Consider the following 22200-nt stretch of genomic DNA (forward strand, 5'->3'; position numbering starts at 1 on the left):
GAGGTTACTCCTAGAACACTACTCACCATTCTGGGACCCTCCGACACTTAACAGAGCCACAATCTGAGGAACACGGAGGGGAAAAAAAACATAATGAAAGGGGCTGGAAGGATTGACTTATGAAGGAATATTTTAAAAAATTCAGGGCCTAGTCCAACTCCTACCAAAAATCACTGGGAGTTTTGACAGTGATTTCACTCAACAGCACTGAGACTCTAGATGTATAGTTTAACTACACAGAAACAAAACAATCTGCAGCTACTTGACCAAAGGTGAGAGAAGCAGCACTTGGCATCATATATCCAACTACAAAATAGGGCTAAGGATTACATGGCTTTTTAAAGGAAAATTTAGGATGCTGTAGAGAACAATTCTGCACTGGCAGGGAGGCATGAAAAGAACAGGCGAGATTGTCTTGTTTAGGCCCTAATCCCTTGCAATTAAGTCAAATAAAGGGTCAGTTTCCTTTTTCATATTTTATGCAGAGGCAAAGTTTTTCTTTTGTTTAATTAAAAAAACGTTACTGAGTCCCATTGGTGATACGTAAAATGCAGGGCAGTTGTCAGTCTCAGCGGCTTGTTCATCCTGCCCATGAAGGCAGTCTTTGCAACCGAGAAAGAGATGGATGTGGAGGTCCACTAACTGTCCCCTTTCTAGGAGTTCAGCTGTCAGTTGACTGAAAATTCTCTTGCACATACCTGTGGTTGGGTAACTAATGGAAACCAAATTTTTCCCTCCCCTGTTGGGAAGTAGCCAACTCCTGTGTGCAGAAATCAAAATTTAACAATTCATCTGGGAAACATCTGATTTAGGCAGATTCAGTCAGAGCTGATGCTCCTAGGGATAAAAGGACTCATCTGTTACTGAGTTGGCACCATGGATTTTTAACTAGTAAAAAGGGATTGGGGCTGTGAAAAGCCGGAACCTGGCTACATCGGTTGTTCTTGATGTCATGTAAAGCAGATGATCTGTATATCATCCCAAAATGCTACTTAAATCTGAATCTAGACTGAAAGGGAGGAAGAGAAGACAACCCATTCCACGGTATAGCAGCAATTGCTTTTTGTTGAGTTATTTGAATTCTCTGAACCTATCAAAAAGGCCTAAGTCATTAGATTTTACACCTGTTTTCAAAATAGCTATGAAGGTCCCTGTTCCTTCCATTTTCTGTCTAGTATAGAGCTACTAGAGAGGGCAGAACGCCTCTGCTGTGGAACTACCAGTCATGGCTGTGGTTAAGGATGAGTTTTGTTCTTAAAACAGAAATTCAACCCCTTTGTTTCATATGAAGAGCACCATGTATCTCCTCAAACACTTACTACCTAGCCATTTAACTTTCTGCAAATGTACATTAACCAATTTACCTGTAAAAGTTAAAATGAATTAAAAATGGTTATAAAAAAATTGAAAAAAATTGTTTCCCCCAGACTTTTTTTTGTGTTTGGTCCTGGATGCTTTTGGTAACCATTAGACAGACCCTTTTAACATCCCATAATGAAAACACATTGAATTCTCATGCATAGGGTACATCTAAAATGGGATGCTTCTCTGTATGCAATACCCAGACTGCCTGCTCTTCCAGGCCACAGCTATTTCCTAGCAGTGTTGGTATGTCAGTCCTGGGAACAATGAGCTGTGCTTGTGGTATACTCTGTATTGTTTTGTGTTGGATTCCCACAAACAAGTTAAAAGGAAGAATTTAGGCAAGATTGTATGTATGTCCAACTTCATATTTATTAACTGAACAGGGATATAATGAAATATCCCAATAGCCATACCACTTTGACTGTGGCCCTTAACAGCAATCACTCTCTGTTAATACAAGGCTGTAGGACGGGAGAGAAAGTTTGTTCTTAGAGATATACATGGAATACCTTCACCTGACAGAACTGAAATTCTGCCCAAGAAAACAAATGAGACACGTGAATGTGCTAAGTCTTTATTGTTGCTGTACAGAAAGTTAACAGATACATGGCTCAAACATTCTAACGTATCGGTGGACTTTGAAAACTAAGGCTATTCTGTGGATTTGTGGTAACCCAGTGTTTGTTTTCTTACAACGTACTTATAAAATGAAGCTATAAAAACACAGATTGCTTTTTGGAAACAACTGAGACTGGTGTAGTGCACAAAACTAGACACTACAGTTAGTATGATCAACACAACACCGTACAGACCCACCTATGGTTTCTGTATTATGAACATTCAACACAAGATCTCGGTGTCTCACTCTGATGAAGGAGCCTGGTAACAAACACAGAGTGAGCTGTTCAACCTCTGCCTGATCAAAGAGAAGGAGACCCACAATTCTGATAAGAAAACATTTGACTAAGGAAAATTAAAAGCACCTCTAAAAGGCAAGTTAAGCTCATTATTTATCTCAAGAAATGTGAGATTAACAGACATGTTAACCCAGTAGAGTGATTGTAAAACACACCAGAACATAGCCATTGGGAGTAGAGAGAACAATAGCTCTGAGAAACTGTGCTAATGAACTGAGAGGTCTCTTGCTGCCCATATGCTTCCCCTGAAAACTCAGTTGTGTGTTAATTCCCAGAACACCAGTCTTCCAATCCAGCAGCAACAGAAACATTTCAAAGGCAAGAGATGTTAAAGAGAGAGCAATTGGGCCCTCTTTATGTATGGAGCTTCAGCCAAACAAACAAGGGGGAATAAAAAGTCTCTTGGAAGTTGGCCAGATAAGAGAGACATTTTGATAAAGAGGAAAATGATAATTTCCCCAGAGAGTTTTCCCCATTTTCTGATTAGATCTGTTGAGCAAGGCTTCTCCTGCCTTCCACCAATTTTCTCCATTTTTTTTACACTACCTGGGCTTCAAATAATCTCTCCTCCTTATATCTCTTATTGATCTGAAACTAGATGTGACTTTTTGGTTAACTTCAACATTTGTACATCAGCCTGAGTAATAACTTTGCTTGTGAGAAATGGGGTTTGTACTTACCATGCACAGTCAGGCAATTTAACAGGAAGTGTTTTACAGGGCCTGACCCTTGTGGCTCTTCATTAAAAGAAGGCAAATGGTGATTACACAAGAAAAATTCAAGTTATAATTTGGAGGATGGTTCCAACATTAAGGGTATATTACAAATTTGATCTCAATGGGATCGATAGTATCCCCTTAAGGGCTACTATCCTTTATAGTATCATTGTTATTACAGGTGTGAATGAGCAGCTCAAGCCTTGGACAGGTAAAAAAGCCTTTTAGATCACCTTTAAATTAGATATAAAAAGATTTTTTTTCTCCCATTGCAGGATTTGAGATAGCTGAAAGTGCAGGGAGTTAAACCAAAATTTAGTGTTATCGTAAATAAAATGTTGGTATATAAATGTAAACAGCAGGTATACTTTTTCTATAGTAGAACTGCATTAAAAACATCCCATTTAGTGTGGAAAGAGCTTCTTTTTCTGCTGTATTCACGACAATACAATGCTAGCCATCAAACTATTTATTCACACATTTCTAAATATAACAAGAGGAAGTTAAGAGACTTAAGCCTAAATTAGAAGCCATTTTTAGAAAAGAAAAAAGATTTTAAAAAATGTCATGGAGTAAAACAGATGGCTTCAAGTACTTGTGCATAATAACTAATTAGTCACTATGAGCAGGGATTAAAAACAGCTGTCACCTTAGAAGGGACAGTTAAATATAGGTAGGCAATTTCACCCAACAGTGGGCCTAGATTCAAATGCTTTGAAGAACATGCCTAATATTGAGATTTAATAGAAAAATGATTTGTGTGCCACGGTAAACCAATATTTGAGCAGTTTAGCTTTCTATATGACAAACTCTTCGTGCCACATAGCTGCATTTCAAAGTAATATAATTCCAAATGCTCAGCCACACTAACTTAATATAGCACAAGCAACTTCAGAGTCATTTGTGTAGCAAATAGAAAGTGTTTAGTAAGTAAGGAGTATTCTATGACAGTGGAAGAATACACAAAGCAAGACATTGTTTTGAGGCTGACTGCCAAAGTCAAGCACAGGAATTTAAGTGCTGGAATTTTTTTATTCCGTATACTATGCCGCTATGAATGTTATTCCTCTTAGGTGACTAGGACCGAACCACATCAGAAAGATTCAGCCCCCTCCACCTTGTAAGGATTTGAAAGGCCTATATCCTTTGATTTCTCTGGCTTTCCACCAATGCCACATAAAAGGAAAGGATCTTGCATAAAGTTTCAATGGAAGAGTCTAACAAGTGAAAGATTATGCAGAGGAGTGGCCTGAATTAAAGAGGAATGATGTGATTGGCTGGTCAAGAAGGATATCGTTTGGGAAGAGAAATACTGTAGCTTAACTGACTTGTACTATGACAGGCTGAGACACTTTTCTTGCCGTATAACTATAGATAACCAATTGTAGCCTTGGTTGAATTTTAGAGCTGTTTTTTTCTATATGCACATCAGTCTTCCTATGGTGAATGCTGAAAATTAAAATAATGAAGGAAACATTTTAAAAGCGAGAGTAATAGCTTCAAACTCAAGACCTCTCACCTTGTATGAAAAACACTTGTTTTCAGATATGTTTCTTCTATAGGGAGAAATTAAAAAGATGCCAGGTGTGAATAAATACAACATACCCACAACAGCAAAGCAGGTCTTGCAAAAAATCAATTTGGAGTCACACTAGGACAGAATGGATAGCCTTATCTGCACCCCAAAATGAGACCCAAATTAGAATCCACATCAGTTTCTCATCTTCACCTAGGCTGGGTAGCAGTATACTAAGTCTTGTTTGGGAAAGTTTGAGAGACAAGGGTTTAAAATAAAATTGAAAATGTTAGGACTGTGTGCATGTGCACACAGGTAAGTTGTTAAAGAAGCAAGCCTGGTGCCAACATGATTGTACAGGAATCATAGATCTGTCTCCCTTAGCTGGACAGTTTGGACCTGCAGTTTTAAAAAGTTCAGTGTACATCACATTTATTAACATCCTAATGATTGTTAAATAATCCAGCAAGTTGTTTCATAGGTACAGTACGATGCAGTCGCTAGCTGCTTGCAAGAGCAATATAGAAATTACATTCAAAGATAAAAATTACCATTTTCACATGTAGCAGTAACTAGTTTTTTTTTTCCTTTTTCACAGAATAAGTGCAAAGTGTCTTTAACAAATAATGGCGGTAGTAAAAAAAGACTTACAATTCTCATGCAAAAATGTTTCCCTGTTTACAAAGTCTGTAATAAGTCTCAAAAACATCCATTACCTTTCTCTCCCATTATAGCACTAGACTGGTTATTCCGCTTTTCTATATCCATTCTGTCGTTTATTAAAATATTGATGACATGCAAGTTCAATTATTTCCAGCCCACCAAATATTTTTTGTTGAACAACAAAAATGACAGTCACAGTCACACAATACCATCTCACAAAGCTGTACAGGTACAGCAACACAAACACAGCTAGTGTGAACAATGTCCAATACAGAAGCGAGATGCATTTAACCACTAGGACCCTGAGTTCGGATTTACAAGGTGGGATTATGCTTCGCCCTGTTACATCAAAGTACTTATCACCTTCATAGAACAATTGGAGTCTCTCTTCTTTCTCTTCCCAACGCTTCTGGCACCAGATCTGCAGCTCTTCCCTGGAAGTTGGCAGAGTCTGTATTGGATACCTATGAACGTGAAAATGTATTTCCCTTGGGAAGTTTCCATTAAGTAGGTGCTTCTCTGTTTGTGGAATATTTTGAGGGTATGCCACTGTTATGTCATGGATAGCATCGAGATTATTACCTACAAGAAACATATTTTAGAACAAGATAAACTTAGACACGGCAACAGTCAAGTTTCCAGGACAATTACCACTAATTAGATCTTCAGGTTACATGTCAAAAAATCATGGTAGAATTAAAAAATATTCATTAGCAAATACAAGTATTCTACTTATAATTATATAATAGTTCATTCTAATAGGTTTTGTCCTGTTGTTTTCTATAGAATCATAGAACACGAGAACTTGAAGGGACTTTGAGAGGTCATCGAGTCCAGTCCTCTGCCCCCACGGCAGGACCAAGCACCACCTAGAATTGACCATCCCTGACAGGTGTCTGTCTAACCTGCTCTTAAATATCTCCAGAGATGGAGATTCCACAACCCCCGCAGATAATTTATTCTAGTGTTTAATCACTTTGACAATTAGGAAGTTTTTCCTAACGTCCAATCTAAACCTCCCTTTATGCAGTTTAAGCCCATTGCTTCTTGTCCTATCCTCAAAGACTAAGGAGAACAATTTTTCTCCCTCCTCTTTGTGATTCCCTTTTAGATACTTGAAAACCGCTATCATGTCTCCTCTCAGTCTTCTCCTTTCCAAACTAAACAAGCCCAATACTTTCAGCCTTCTCTCATAGCTCATATTATAAGACGATTTAATTAGGGTTAAATCTGTTGCAACAGATTAGCTTGCTTTTGGGCCCTTAATAATGCCCTTTTGAAAAAAATCCCTATCTCTGGGTAACAGGATAGACCTGTAGGACAAAGTAACGTTCACTAGAAGAAATACTAATCTAGGATTCTAAAACAGAACAGGTAGAAAGATAAAGTCTTATTTCAATGATAGATTAGAATACACATTCCTGATCTTTCTTAAGTCAAAGTAGAACTCCATTTTAGTGTGGTCACATACTTTTGCAGAACATTCATTAGTACATTGCAAAATGAAATTATGTTTGACCTAGCAACCATAACACTTGTACAATAACTACAATGGTTGCAAAAGAATCCAGTTTAAAATTTGACTCAGAGCAGGCCTCAAGTACAATCCTAATTTATTGACGATCTTGGGGTGAGGGGAGCGCATACAAATATACATCAGAAAAATTATCAGAAGTTCATTAAATCAGGAGTCTCTTTGCTGCATTTTAGGGAATAGGGGGTCAACTTTGCAGGGACTGTATGCAGTGAACACACCCCCTTTACACGTAACTACAGGGTGTCCATGCTATAAGTCAGCATTTCTCAAACTGTGGGTCCCAACTCCCTGGGGGGTTGCGAACAACAGAGCAGGGGGTCACGGTATCACAAGTTTGAGAACCCCTGCTATAAGTTGCCCCAGAACACATCCATTTCGCACTTAAGTCATTGACACTTATAAGAACTGATGCATTATAAGTCCTCTCATTCCCCACTCTTAAGTCACACAAAAAAACCAAACCAAACCAAAATCAAAACAATCAGTGCAAATGAAAGTCAGCTGAAGGAAAAAAAATTCCCCACGAAGTTTTTTTTCCTATAAGTCCAAGTTTTTTGGAATGTATCTTGGACTTTTAACAAGGACGGCCTGTAGTCAGTGCTCTGAGTGCCTGCTAGAAATGGCCTTTGCCCGAGGCAGAGGCAGTATCATACCTGATCTGGAAAGTCCACAATAAAGTACAAATCTGGGATATAAAGAGATTTTGGTCAAAATGGGTATAGCTACATTTTTGAATGCAGTTTAAAAGGCAATTGTGGGCTAGCAATTAAAGAGGGACAGTGACAAAAGGACCCAACCCTTCTATCACTAATCAAATCAATCCACTTGCTTGGACAAATGCTAGGATGAGTGTTACTCTTTTTATAGAATAATGTCCTCTCCAAATATCCCTCTCACCCTGCAGCTTCAGACCAGAAAACATTCTTTTTAGATTTGAGAAAGCAAAAAATCTTGGCTAGTTTAAAACGGACCTAAAAATAGGTGCCCAGTGCACTCAATGTGACATTAACATTAAGTTCTGCCAGCAGTGTAATTCATCTGGTGTTGCCTTTTTACAGCGTTGGCAGTCTCAGAGCAGAATAGGTTGAGTTTGAAATTAAAAAGACAGGATTTGTCTATACTACATGCTTTGCCAAAAGAGGCAATGCAAATGAAGCATGGATTAGCATTTTCTCATGCTTCATTTGCATACTCTTTCATTCCATTTTTGCGCAAGGGGATTTTGCGCAAAAACAAAGTGTGTATGTTTCCTTTTTGCGCAAAACCTCCATATACCTCTCCTGTGTGACATCTAGTTTTCTTTTAACTAGCCTTTGCTGAATATTCACGCAGTCTGACTGATGCCCATTCTGTTTCTTACACAACTCCTCACTACTATTTTGTTAAATTCATCACCTCCTTTGTTGCATCATGTCTGACATTAGACAGAAACCTTCAGAGCAGAGAGAAGGTCTTACTTATACTGAAAAGTGCCTAACACACCTTTGATTCCGTAAATTAATTATACAGCGCTGATCTCAAAGCATTTTGCACAAACGGGATCAGAAATGTTTTCCTAAGTTACAGATGGGAAACTGAGGTAAAGACTGGCTAAAAGACTTACACAGGGACTCAGGCCAGACACCAGGTCTCCTGACTCCCAGCCACATATTTAGATGATTAGACCATGTTACCCGGCCTAACATATTCTGGTGATAAATGCAGGACAACTTCAGAAGAAATGACTCTGGCACTTCAAAGACAGGCTCAAGCATACCAAATAGCATAGAAACATATCAGATAGATAGAGGAAATACAGAAACACATGACTTAATATGCAGAAGGAATAGAGACTTCTAAACGTGCCCCTTGTCTTAGAGGTTTTAATTCTCAGGCAGGGCAAGTATGTGGCGATGACAATTTCCAGCCAATTATTTAATAGCTATTGAAAGGAGCCTCCCTTTTCCTATTATTATCCGCAGTCAGCTGCTGGATCCACACTGCATGCCTTAACAAAAAAGTTCTGAATGTTTTCCATTGATGCATCAGTGACAGTTATTAACATGAAAAGGGCAATGTTATCATGGCCAATTGCTACATGAATGAACCCGCTTTCGAGTTTTACTGTGAAAGATACAGTAAGACCCAGAAACTGGCACCCACTTCCGCACACTTTCACTGCAACCATTTCCTTATTGCTGCCTCTGTCTCCCCCCTCCCCAACACAGGCTCATCTTAGGTGCAGAGAGGAAACTGACTAAGAACATGTGGTTCAGAGAATGGAAATTGCAGGCAAAAGGAGGAAGGTGATAGTGGACAGAGTGGGGGATTGAGTACTGAAGAGCTACAGGGCAACCAAAATTGGACAAAGCGCCAGATAGGGTGGGGACAGGCCATATGCTAGAAGCAGCTAAGGGGGGCCTACAGCGGACAAATAAGGAATGACATTGGGACCAACCAGAAAGTGGAGAGGAGACTACATATTAAGGAGTGAACTAAGGTCGAAGTCATCCAAATTAATTTTTAAAGAAGGCAGGTTATCCTAGAAGGAGAGCACTCCTAGGGCTGAGTACAAGAATGGAAACATGGAGATGTTTTAGATAATTGGGCTTTGTTTCAATTCCTGCATGTTATCTCCTACCTACATCTTACTGCATAGCTCTAGAGCTGCTCGCAGCTTTATCTGCATGGGAGGATAGCCCAGTTGACTCTTAAGTGGGGCAGAATGTCATTCATGGGAATTGCATCAAACTGCAGCTTACTACTACTATGGGGGATGTACATAGGTTAGTCAGGCAGCAGACAGTATTTTCCTCCCCAAATTTAAATCCCTTCTTAAAGCCACCACTTTCACACATTTCAAGTGCAAGCAATAATGCGGCTTAAGAGCCATGTTGCTCTAATTAACACTGTCTGTTTCCAATGAGGCAATAATTGAATAAGGCTAGAGTACTTGTTTGTAGCTCAGACTAGTTGTCTGGGCTTAATGAGGCAAGTTTCAGAAAATTGGTTTTTATTAAGTTCTGAAGATTCTTCTTCACTTTTATGTAGTTATGAATATTATTAGTGAGAGGGAAGGGGGAACCAGAAGGAACCAAGTGGGTGTTTCACACTTGAAATTTAATTTTAACCATTCCCTAAGTTAAGACAATCAAGAAAGTGAGAGTAAAAGGATGAAGAAGAGGCATTTCAGTTGATCAGGATACACTCATCAATTGTAGCAGCTTTCGGAGTCCTCCAAGACAGGGAGACTCAAACCTTTTTTTGCTAGCCCTCCCCCCCTTTGAAAATATTTCATGCAGTCATGATCCCCCTTTCTTATACTATACCACCCTTACATCTGTACTGCTGCTGGTGGCAGTGCAGCCTTCTGAGATAGGTTCCTGGTCCGTAGTCACTGCTCTCCAGCCACACAGTTCTGAAGGCAATGCAGATGAAAGGGTGGCAATACCATGTCCCCCCTCCAATAGCTTTCTGACCCCCATTGGGTCAGGACCCCTAGTTTGAGAAACACTGCTCTAAGACAATAATGGGAATGAGACACTCATTCCCAGTGAGCGATGCTGTTTTCAGTGCATTAGGACAGAAACTGCAGCACAGAGATGCAAACTTATTATGAAAGCTTGTTCGTCATCATTCCAACACAGCTAATAAAGTCAAAATAGTTGAGTGAGATGTATCTTAGTCCCCAGCTAATTCACAGTTACTAAGCTGCAAAACATCTTGAAAGCCTCGGTCTCAGTTTCTTTCTATAAATACTTCTTTGAGATATATTGGTTCTCCACTTAAGGTTGTTCTTCTGCCAGGACTGACCAGTGCGTGACAATTCTCTTAAAATAACTGCAATGCAAAGTCAGTAGCTTTAGGCTTTACAGTCTTAAGGTGGCACAAGTAATTCTGACTGGGCTCGGGGCCAAAGTTATACCATCCACCGTAAAACTTTGATTTCTCTATGGGAAAATGTTTTTTTATGAGAGAAGGGGGGGAAAAGGCCATTTTTTATTCATTACCCAAGTGCTCCATTAGAATCTCTCTCTTCTCAATCCTTATAACCAATGGCTTCTTACAAGACTGAAAACAAGCTTATCCCAGGTGGAATGAAATCACATATAAATCTCTGTGTTAAATAATGTCAGCCTGCGTTCTAGGGAGCTTTTCTTAGCATGAACAGAGTCGGGATCTTGAATATTTTAAACTGCTCTCAAACTCGTTTGTCGAGAGCACCCCACTGAGCCAGGACAAGTACTGTGAACTGCCGACAGCGACATTTGGTTCTTAGGGAGGAACTCCTGAGATAACACAGCCCAGACGCCTTGTGAGCATATAGAAGGATTCAACAGAGCCCTGGTGTGTGGCATGAGGTTCAGTTGTGAGTTGGAGCACTGATGGGAGGTCTTCAGATGTGACTCAGATTACCACAGTAGGCATTACTGACAAATACATACTTGCAAGTGAACAGCACTGAGCTGGCCATTGCAAAGTAAAAGGTTTACTATATAGGTACGGTAAGCATTTTGAGAGCTCTAAGGATCATTCTGAATAGAATTTTTCTTCCCCAAGCGTCCTTCAGTGAGCCTGTAAATTAGAGGTGGATCCAAGCCTCAACACTGGAATGGAACTACCCAAAAATTTAAAATCTGAATCCAAATACTGCACAGAACAATCACAATGGTGGCCATTACATCTTCAACCAGCAAAGGTTCTGGATTTGCACTGCTGCCTCTGTACCTGCCTCCTGCACCACAGGAGTTCAGGGCCACACACCAATGCAACCCCTGCTCAGAGCTTTCACAGCTCCCCCAAGCTGCCTCTTACCCCAGAGCACCCACAGTTGAGTCAAGGGTACGTAGTACACGAAGTCATGGACAGGTCACGGGCCTTGAATATTTGTTTACTACCCGTGACCCATGCATGATTTTTATTAAACATACCTGAGACTAGAAACCAATCATTACCCCTTTTGTCAGAACCAAGCACAATACTTCAGATCTTGGCCCAACCTTTGTTACATCACAAAATGGTACTTGATTCATGGTCACAATGATTCAAATTTGTATGACTGCAGGGCTTTGCACTCTACAGCTCACCTCGTGAAGTCACATTGAGATATTGGCTTTTTTTTTTTTGCAGGGTGAGTGGATGGGGGAGGAGGGTTTACTACATTAATGCAATGGGTACTTGTGCCCAGCTAGGGGACTTTAGGCACTGGCACAATATAAAAAATAAATTTATATGACTGCTTGATTTAAAAGGTAGAGCTGGTGCATGCATCTGAGACATTCTTTTGAACAAACTTACCAGTTGCATAATCAAAACATAGATGGTAATTAGCAGAGTGAGGCTACTTGACATCTGACAATATCTGATTTAATATTTTTACATCTTACCGTGCAACCACACACGGTGTTGAGTATTGAAACAAAAGCTATTAAAACCTGCTCTCTGGAAAGTGTTACTGTCTTGGCTGCTGAAAGATGCTAGGTTATTTTCCTTTATAAACACAGGATCTGCAGGTAGCAACTTCAAGGATTTACAACCATCAATGGGCAGTATAAGCCTTGGGAGGATTTATAACCCATGCATCGCTCTTTAAAACAGCAATAGCAGTTTGGGTTAATCTACACCACTTTCAACTCAATAGTTATTGGGATTCTTTTCTGCAGAAATGTAGCTGTCAAATAAGCAAACAAGAAAGGCCAAATGCTAATGCTAGCCTTGATTAACAGAGCACAGGAAGTCTGTGTACAAGCCCTGACTCGAGAGTGATCAAGTGAACCTATTCAATTTTCCATATCCGCAGCAACATAATGGGCTCTCAAGATATCCCCACCTGAAGACAGGAAGGAGTTTGAAGAGATGAGGCCTGTTCTCATGCAGTATAGAAAATTGTGACTATTTTCACAGGAGGAACTGTACACTTACAGATGTTACTATTATGAACTGCAACTGTAGGTCTCCAGACTAGATGTTCAATGAGCAAAAGACATGGGTTATATCCTGAATTCTCCTGAGCTATGAACATACTTTTGTGCCTACATCCTGTTAAACAAACAAACAAACAAACAAACAAACAAACAAACAAACAAACAAACAATATACAGGCTTTCAGTGTAACATCAAATTTAGCAGTATATAAATCAGAACTACCTCTGTTTGAAGCCTGGTGGAGGGAGGCAGAGGGAGGAAATTATATTTTGATTTTGAAGTCCATTATTAAACCCCTAATGTAACAGATTTTTGTAGATTGCAAAACCAGAAGGGACCATTGTGATGGAGTCAGATCTCTTGTATAACAGGTCACAGAACGTCTCCAAAATAATTGCTAGAGCAGAGCTTTTCAAAAAATTCCCAACTTTGATGTAAAGCTGTCAGTGATGGAGAATTCACCATAACTCTTGGTAAGTTGCTCCAAGAGTTAATTGCTCTCATTTGTAAAACTTTGTGCCTTATTTCCATTCTGAATTTGTCTATCTTCACCTTCTAGCCATTGGATCATGTCATACCTTTCTCTGTTAGACTGAAGAGGCCATTATTAAATATTTCTCCCCCATACAAGTACTTACAGACTGTTATCAAGTTACCACTAAATCTTCTCTTTCTTAAGCTAGACAGCTTGAGCTCCTTGAGTCTATCGCTAACTACCAAATTTACGGTAATTAACAATGCATCACGGACTATGAAATCTGGTGGTTGTGTGCGCTTTTACCTTATACTGTATAAATTTCATAGGAGAGGGCAGCCTCTCCCAAACTGGGAGTACTGTCCCAAAACGGAGTTGCAGGGAGGTCGTAAGATTATTTTAGGGGTGTCGCAGTATCTTTACCCTTACATCTTCACTGCCTCTAGAGCTTGGTAACTGGAGCATGGCAGCTGCTGACTGAGGGCCCAGCTTTTCAGGTAGCAGTGCAGAAGTAAGGGTGGCATAGCATCAGAAACGTCCTTAGGATTTATGGTGTCCTAGGCGGGATTATTAAACTGGTGCTCCTATGCCTGTCTTGATCTTCCACCCCTACCCTCTCTCCCCTTCTCAGAGACCCCAGCAGCCAATGCCCTCCCTCAGACTGTGCTGCAAGCAGCACATTCGGCCCTCTCTAGGACCCAGCCCTGCTGGTACATGTAGGTAGGCCTGGCAGCAACCAGGGCCAGGTTCAATATCTAGGGCTGTGTCTGCACTGCACTGGTTATTGTGCAAGAATGGCTGTTCTTCCAGAAAGCGTCCACACTGCCCACCTGCTCTTGCGCAAGAAGATGTACAGGACAGCGTGGTAAGAGAAGGCTTCTTGTGCAAGAGCTACGCTCTTTTTTAACAGGTGTAAGCCCTCTTGCTCAAGAGGGCTGTGTGGATGCTCGGCAGGAATTTCTTGCGCAAGAAAGCCCTATGGCTAAAATGGCCATCAGAGCTTTCTTGTACAAGAGAGCGTCCATACGGCCACGGATGCTCTTGTGCAAAAGCACAGCTCGCACATGGCAGTGTGGACGTTTTCTTGCGTAAGAGTTCTTGCACAAGAACCTTTGCGCAAGATGTTCTTGCGCAAGAAGCCGCCAGTGCAGACATAGCCTAGGTGTCCATCTCACACAGAACCAGATCTAGCCCCCACCTAGTAGCCTGGGAAATTCACACACCCCTGGGCACCTCTGAGAGGCAATGCTTCCCCACTAATTTGGGGCTGAGTGAAGAAACGAAACTTTTAATGAGAGAGAGAGAAGGCACATGGCATTATCTCGGGAAAGTACCACAACAGAGTTCACTTACCCAAACTTTCTCTGTACCCCACTTCAGATGCCCCACTTACAGCTCTGTCCAGTCAGTGCAGACCCTGACACATCATCCAGATGACTCCCCTCCTTGAGCCTGAGGCTAGGCCACCTTTGTGCTACTCTTGGGCTATGTCTACACTGGCAGCTTCTTGTGCAAGAACTCTTTTGTGGAAGAGTTCTTATGCAAAAAGTCTTCCAGAAGAGAGCGTCTACACTGCCATGTGCTTTTGTGCAAGAGCATCCATGGCAGTGTAGACGTTCTCTTGCGCAAGAAAGCTCTGATGGCCATTTTAACCATAGAGGCTTATTGTGCAAGAAATTCATGTTGCCTGTCTACACTGGCCTCTTCTGGAAGAGCTCTTGCGCAAGAGGGCTTACTCCTTGTGGGGAGAGGAATAACTCTTCCGGAAGAAGCCCTGTTTTCCAACGCCGTACTGTAAATTTACTTCTGGAAGAACGCTTGTGCAGTGTAGACAGCCGGCAAGTTTTTGAGAAAGAACAGCTGTTCTTGCGCAAGAAGCTGCCAGCGTAGCCCTGTAGTCCGCTGGCTGCTCCCGCTAGCTGGTCATTTCCGCCAGCTGCTCCACTGGCTGCAATGGGTCTGGCTCTCGGCCAAACCAGTGATTTCAGCTCTTTAGCTACCACCTAGGCTGGCAAAAGATTCCAGCTTCCACTGGACTAGCAAAAAGACTCCTCATGGGGTCTGCTTTAGGTCTGTCCTTAAAACCAGGGATAAAGGGACAGGTTGAGCCAGTCTTTCAGCTCCCCCCTGGAAGGCATGAAGCAGGCTGACTCAGCTTTCAAGCCCTTTCCACCCCAACTCAGTTCACTCAACTCTGGCACGGGGAGGCCCTTACAATGATGGTGTCTCTCCTGCAAACACTGGTGTCATATTTTACAGTTCCCAAATTTAGGGGTAGCATGATTTGTAACTCTCACAATGGCCCCAAATTAGTTACAATACACCACATTCCATTCCAACACTGATCCTCCATCAGCTCTGGCTTAATTGGATTTACATAACCACACCTCGGATTCCTTCCCCCTCCTGGCATGAGCTGTATTTACATATCAACAGTTAACAGTTATTATCTTGCAGAGCTAAACAATTGGAGAGAGCACACCCACCCCCCAGGGCAGCTCTCCTTTTAGCTGCCTGATAGCAAGCAGTAGTTTAGTCCCTGCTTACACATGCTCCATGGCTTCCGTCCGTCCTGGTAGAGTGGTGCCCCAGAAATATTGGTGCCCTAGGAAACTTCCTATTCTGCGTATGCCTAAGGACAGCCCTTCATAGTATAGTATTGCCATCCTTTCTTCTGCACTGCTGCTGGCTCTGAATTCAGAGTGGACTCCCAGGCAGCAGCCACTGCTCTCTAAGGGTATGTCCTAGTTCAAACTAGGAAGGCAAATGAGGCATACTGAAGTTGCTAATGAAGAGTGGGATTTAAATATCCTGTCCTTGATTAGCATATCCGTGGCTGGTCGCCATTTTAAAATGCGGGTAGCCCGAATTAACTCGCTGCGTGTAGACATGGGAGTCCGATCCAAAACCCTTCCCTCGAATTAACTGTTACTCCTCATTTCAATTAACTGTTACTCCTCATTGCAATGAGGAGTAACAGTTAATTCGAGAGAAGGATTTTGGATCGGACTACCGTGTCTACATGCAGCGAGTTAATTCGGGCTACCGGCATTTTAAAATGGCAACCAGCCGTGAATATGCTAATCAAGGATGGGATATTTAAATCCCGCGCTTCATTAGGAACTTCGGTATGCTTCATTTGCCTCCGTAGTTCGAACTAGGGGGCAAGTGTAGACATACCCCAACTGTCCAGCTCCGAAGGCAGCCCCATCCTCCCCGCCACCAGCAGCAGACCAGAAGTAAGGGTGGCCAGGAGTGGCCATACACGAGCTGCTGGCAACTGGCGCCCTAGGCGAAACGTGCGATCGGCATCCCCGCCTCCAAAGCCCTCAATGGCCGTTTATCTTGGTGCCCTAAGCGACCACACAATTCGCTTGTATTGACGGGCCGCCACTAAGGGTCTCCCCACAACTCATTTTTGGGTCAGGACCCCTACAATTACAATACTATGAAATTTATTAAATAGGGGAAATCATGACATTTATGATTTTTAAAACCCCATGGCCATGAAATTGACTAAAAAGGACCGTGAATTTGATAGGGCTCTAACCATAAGGCATGTTTTTCCAGTCCTTCCCTTCTTTTATTTTTGGTGGCTCTTCTTTGAACTCTCCACAATTAATCAATATCCTTCTTCAACCATGGGCAGCAGAACTGGGCACAGGATTCCAGGAGTGGTTGCACCAATGCCAAAAACAAATATAAAATAATTACTAAGCTCCTATTTGAGATTCCTGTTTATACATCCCAATTTACCAATCAATCTAGATTATGCTGTATTGCTGACCAGTCCTCTCTGGTATTTATCCTGCTCCAATTTTGGGCTCATCTGCAAACTTTATCAGTGACGCTTTTATGTTTTCTTCCGGGTCGTTGATAAAAGTATTAAATAGCAGAGGGCCAACAATAGATCCCTGTAGGACCCTGCTAGAAACATATCCTTCAATGTTGATTCCTATTTACATTTACAGTGATAAACAACGATCTGGACCACTTGATAAGTTGAACACAAGCAAGCTATATGGGGCTTTAAAGCAAAGCAAGGGTAGCGTCTGGCCTCCATAAGCCCTGGGCAGTGGAGCTTACAACTGGGACCAGAGCAGTCAGCACTGGGCACTGTGGGATGTCTCATGGACTGTTTGGGTCGAAATAGACAAAGCCACATGTATGCTCCTGTCATGATGTTAGTACATCAACCATGGCTCACCATCATTTAGAGAGGTAGTGTTACTGCATGGCTGTAATGGAGCACATATGTTAGTAGAGTACAGATTTAACATATGCAACCAGATTGATGCAACTTGGTTTAAGTCAATTTAACTTTGTAGTGTAGACCAGACCTAAGAACGACTACAAATACCATGGTTAGACACACAGGCACTGCCTTCCTCTGGGCCCAGGGGTGCTCAACCCCTCACCCCCATTCAATCCCAGGCCCTGTCCTTACCTGACCCTTTTCAACAAGTCCCCACCCCATCCTATGTCTTCCCACACCCGTTTTGCTCCAGGTTCTGTCTCCACCTCTTCCCTGGAGTTCCCACTCTGCCTCTTCCCATCCCCTCCCAACGTCTCCTGCATGCCACACTACAGCTATCTGCAGTAGGCATTGGGAGGGAAGAGGAGATGTTGGGCAGGAGGCACTGGTGAAGGGAGGGGAGCTGGCTGTCAGTAGGTGATAAATACTCACTATTTTTTTGGTGGGTGCTCTCAAGTGTTCCCTGTAAGCTGTGCACTTGTGTAGCCACTCAAGAGAGAGTTCAGCGCTGCCCAGCTGATTAGCTGAGCACCCACAGCTTGGTTTTTTTTCCCCACTGCTGGTGCACATTCACACATGCCTCAGTGCACGTAAAAATTGGTTGGAAAAAATTAGAGGGAACACTGGTGCTGTGGCCCTGGAGCACCCACGGAGACAGTACAAATGGCTAGATCTCAACAATCATTGCTACCTACTATCTTAACGTGAGTGATGGTGGCATTCTCCTTAGTGATGTCGGTAGCTTCCTCCTCCCATCACCCCAAAACACCTCCAACCAAGAAAAGGAACACAGTATAATATAGTTCCATTACAGGAACAGAGTAGGAAGAAGAAAAATGAGTGTGGATCTCCCTGCTAGTGCAAGCTAAAAGATACATCAAATGTTAAACCGGTACTAAACTTTCTCGCTCTGAGCAGTGGGTAAGATAGAATAAAAATAGATACTAGGTACTATCCAGAATCTTGGGAGAATCAGCTTACAGAGATTGCTTGTCCAGCTGAAGCTGCTTTCACCTACCATTTACAGAACAAACAAGAACACTAGACTACTGTACTCAAATCCATTTGCTGAGCTTTATTTCACTTGCTCTATTAATGTCTTAAAAATACATCTACTCTGCCCCCCCCAAGCACCTAGACCTTGACCAAACTGTAGCCCACAAGACCATGCACTGACAACTGTCAGCTTTGCAAATTCGTATTACCTTTACAAACGTACTTTGTGGGGTGTTAAAGAGAGACATTGAAGAACACGAGGGAGGCAAGAGCTCAATGAAGACTGGCGAGCTGGCTGCTGTGCTGGTGACAAAGTGGTTGCATTTATGAGAATGCCAACCTGGCAGCTGCACTTTAGTCTTCAGAGCAATGCTCTTTCCTCCTTCCCTGTCTCTGAAGTGCAACTGTATGAATTACGGAGCCAGAGCTCATTGAGCCATAAATAAAACACATGCGGAGTGTGGGGGAGAAGGCAGAATGAGGAGGGAAGGAGACGATAAAAGGAACACATTATGTTCAGTCACTAACACAGTCACTAAGTATGATTAGGCATAACTAACTCACTGGGTTTTCACTCCATCACTTGCAAGACACATTTGTCAACACCACATAAAGAAAACACCTTGTTTTATTCTCCCCCATGCTGTACACTCACATTTTCCTAGCCTCCTCTGTTGAATGTCTTTTTTACACACACACACACACACACACACACACACACACACACACACACACACACACACACACAGAGCAAGGTTTTGTAAGTTAAAAGCTTTCATAGTCCTATTACTGTATTGTGAGAGCTGACAATGTATGTCCCTATAGCTATCGACACAAGTTAGCTGTGGAATGTTCTATATTAAAACCGAACATGATGTTGTACCTAGCAAGGACTAGTCAGATTCTGAAGTAGTGGTATACATCTGCCCAAACTATTCTAAGTTTTAATATAAATTGCCTGGTAAACAGCCCATAAATTCAGATAAAAGTATTTTTATTTTAAGAATAATTGTGATTAATTCACTTTACTGCAATAAAGTCCCTAGATTTACTGCTGCTCTCTAACAGAAATATTTGTAAAACAGCTAAAAAAAATGAAAAAGTGGAATAAAAAAGTTAGAGTTGACCACACAACTTCTGTAAAAAAAAAAAAAAATAAAGTATTCGTAAAGAGTGATAAAGGATGGTTAGAGATATTTAATCATTAAGATCCTGACATGTACAAACAACTCAAGGTTAATTTCAATTAAACACTAATTTAATGTTGTGAATTTCTGGGAAAAATGTCCAGGGCATTAGTTTATTCCTCTCTTGTTTTATGGTACTGATTTGAAAGGTGGTTGGCTGATCAAGTACACCACCCTTTCCCTTCTGCCAGGAAAGCAGTGACCTTACACCAATAATCCTGTATCTTGAAGTAAGCTCACAAAACTGTAATAGTACCACTCTTTTGGAACTAAAACACACAGTAAAAATGCATTGGAGAGGGCAATTAAGTGATATCGTTATGCACTTCTTAGAACTAGGCATTCCACTTTCATTTCTATCTGACCTCACACTCAATGGTAAAACTCAATTTTTTTGCTTTGCAAAAGGCTGGATATACAAAGACCAATGGCATTTTCTTTTTTGAAAAATTATATAACTATCATATTAACCATATTTAAAATCAGGACCCACTTTCACTATGTTAATACCTTTTTTCCCCACTGAATGAAAAGCAGATCATCATACCATACTACAAGGTGAAAGAGACTTTTTACTGTTCTCAATTAAAATACACACACAAAAAGGGACTACCTTTTGTTCTGAATTCCCTATCCAGTCAATACAATTGAGCTGATTTTCTCTTAGTTCTTCCAAAACTGCTCCCTTCAGATACAGCTACCTCTTACAGTTCTGAGATTCAGTCACACCCTGGTTAAGAATTTCCTAAGTGTATCTACTGGCCAGAAACATATGTTTTTGGGGATGAACCCTTTAACCTATTTTGTCTCTTGTCTATTTCCAAGTCATTGAAAAAACAGGGGGTACAAGTAGCAGACGATTAAAGAAACAAAATAACATGGTATGGATCTTCACAAGAATGTTTAACCTTGCCCGTTACTGTTTCAATGAAATAAAGCACACGAGTCACAATTTTTAATTGTCGGACAAGTGTAAGGAACTTTAGTTTAATACATCAGCAGAATGCAGTCACTGAATAGTGCAATGCTGTCTAGTGTGGTACTGAAAAAACAATCAAAACAACCAGCCTATGTAGAATTAGATTTATAGCCTCCTAGTACAATTGAGTCACCCTAGAAGACTCCAGGTATGAACTTCAGATGTGATTCCCCCCCCCCCCCCCCAGATTTTTTTTTTACTTGGATTTCCAGCCAAATTCTCCTGAAACCTTAGTCTTTGCATTAAACTTCCATACCTACCCCGACTCAACCATTATAGAGTACTCTTTAGCTACCCAGTGGCCTTACACCAGGGGTGGGCAATAATTTTTGACAGGCGGCCACTCCAAGATTTAGGAAAGTGGTCAAGGGCCGCACTCTTCTATGATATTAATGGAGGAGGTGTGGGGTCTGGGATGGAGGTTGGGTGCAGAAGAGAGCTTGGGGCAAGGGGCTGGAGTGCAGGAGGGAGACTGGAGTGCGGTAAGGACTTTGGGTGAAGCAGGAGGTTGTGACTTAGGGCAGGGGACTAGAACACAGGGGTTTGGGATGTGATCTAGGATAAAAGGGGATAGTGATCTGATGCAGGAGATTGGGGTGCCAGATCTGGGAGGGCGTATGGGTACAAGAGGGGGACAGAGGGTTTGGGTATGTTGAGTGGGCGGGGAGGGCAGAAGGCTGTGGCAGGGAGGGGCTGGGGTGCCAGAAGCAGGCTGTGGCCAGGAGACTTACCAGCCAGCAGCAAAACGAGCCTGGCTGCCTACAGAGCTAAAGCTTGCAGAGCTTAAAATGTTTCCCAGCCAGCCTGCCTGCTTGACTGTTCATGTGCTTCAGTAAATAACAGCTGAGAAGAGGGGGCATGGTTCTTCTTGTCTGCCTGTTATTCCAACAAGCAAGCTCCCACTGGCCAGTTTTGGGCCAGAAGCCGGCCAATAGGATTGTGCGAGGGGTGGGGCAGCTCTGAAACTTGCCCCTTCCCCTCCAGTTTGGAAACAGAAAGGAAGCCCGGCAGCCGCGTTTGTGTAGCGCAAGCAGGGGAGCCTACCTGAGGCTCCCCGCTGCCTCTGCGGGCCGGATCCGGTAGCTTGGCAGGCTGGATCTAGCCTGCAGGCTGTATTTTGCCCAAGCCTCCCTTACACTGTTTCAAACCATGCTCTCTTTCATTGACTATCCCAACCATTACCCAGGATAGGTCTTGACTTCAGGAACCCAAGGGAAAACAATCCTGGATGAAGCAAGATGTTTAGGGCAGTGTTTCTCAACCTTTTTAAAAAAGTATCCCTTTAAAAAACGTATAAGTACCTCCCAGTACCTACAGTTTTCAGACAATTTTTTTCCACCATTGCAACACATTTGTTTAAACAACTTAATTATAGCCGGGCGGGTGATTAAATTTTTGGGTGTAAAAACTACAAAAAGAATAAAGCGCTATAAAACTTAACACAAAAATTCAGTTGTCTCCAAATTTCAGTTGTGTTGACGTTCCCCTCAGACTTCCCTTGAGTACCCCTAAGGGTACTCAGACCACTGGTTGAGAAACACTGTAAAGACTGTAATAGAGATGGGCTGAATCAGTGATACATAGACCTGAGTGGCTCAGGAATGAAATTAGTGATCAGTATTACCTAATAGAGCCACAGTAGGGAGACTTCATTGCTGCATTTACTATATTCTCACAGCAAAATGACTGA

At 41.9% G+C, this 22200-nt stretch overlaps 1 protein-coding gene across 6 annotated transcripts in view; it reads right to left on the reverse strand.

The window, feature by feature from the left end:
• Positions 1 to 22200, reverse strand: part of LCLAT1 (lysocardiolipin acyltransferase 1) — a 206697-nt gene that overhangs the window by 12239 nt on the left and 172258 nt on the right. For 4 of the 6 annotated variants that reach the window (XM_006118066.2, XM_075925334.1, XM_075925333.1 and 1 more), the window contains one exon: positions 1926 to 5759. The exons of 1 other annotated variant lie outside the window; for it this stretch is intronic. In XM_006118066.2, the coding sequence (XP_006118128.2) occupies positions 5260 to 5759 (500 nt within the window). In that variant the 3' untranslated portion in view covers positions 1926 to 5259. Of the gene's footprint in view, positions 1 to 1925; positions 5760 to 22200 lie in introns of those variants that run through there. One more of the 6 variants, XM_075925336.1, reaches the window with a different exon arrangement.

The sequence above is a fragment of the Pelodiscus sinensis genome, chromosome 3, assembly GCF_049634645.1.
Source record: "Pelodiscus sinensis isolate JC-2024 chromosome 3, ASM4963464v1, whole genome shotgun sequence".
Classification (NCBI taxonomy): Eukaryota; Metazoa; Chordata; order Testudines; family Trionychidae; genus Pelodiscus; species Pelodiscus sinensis.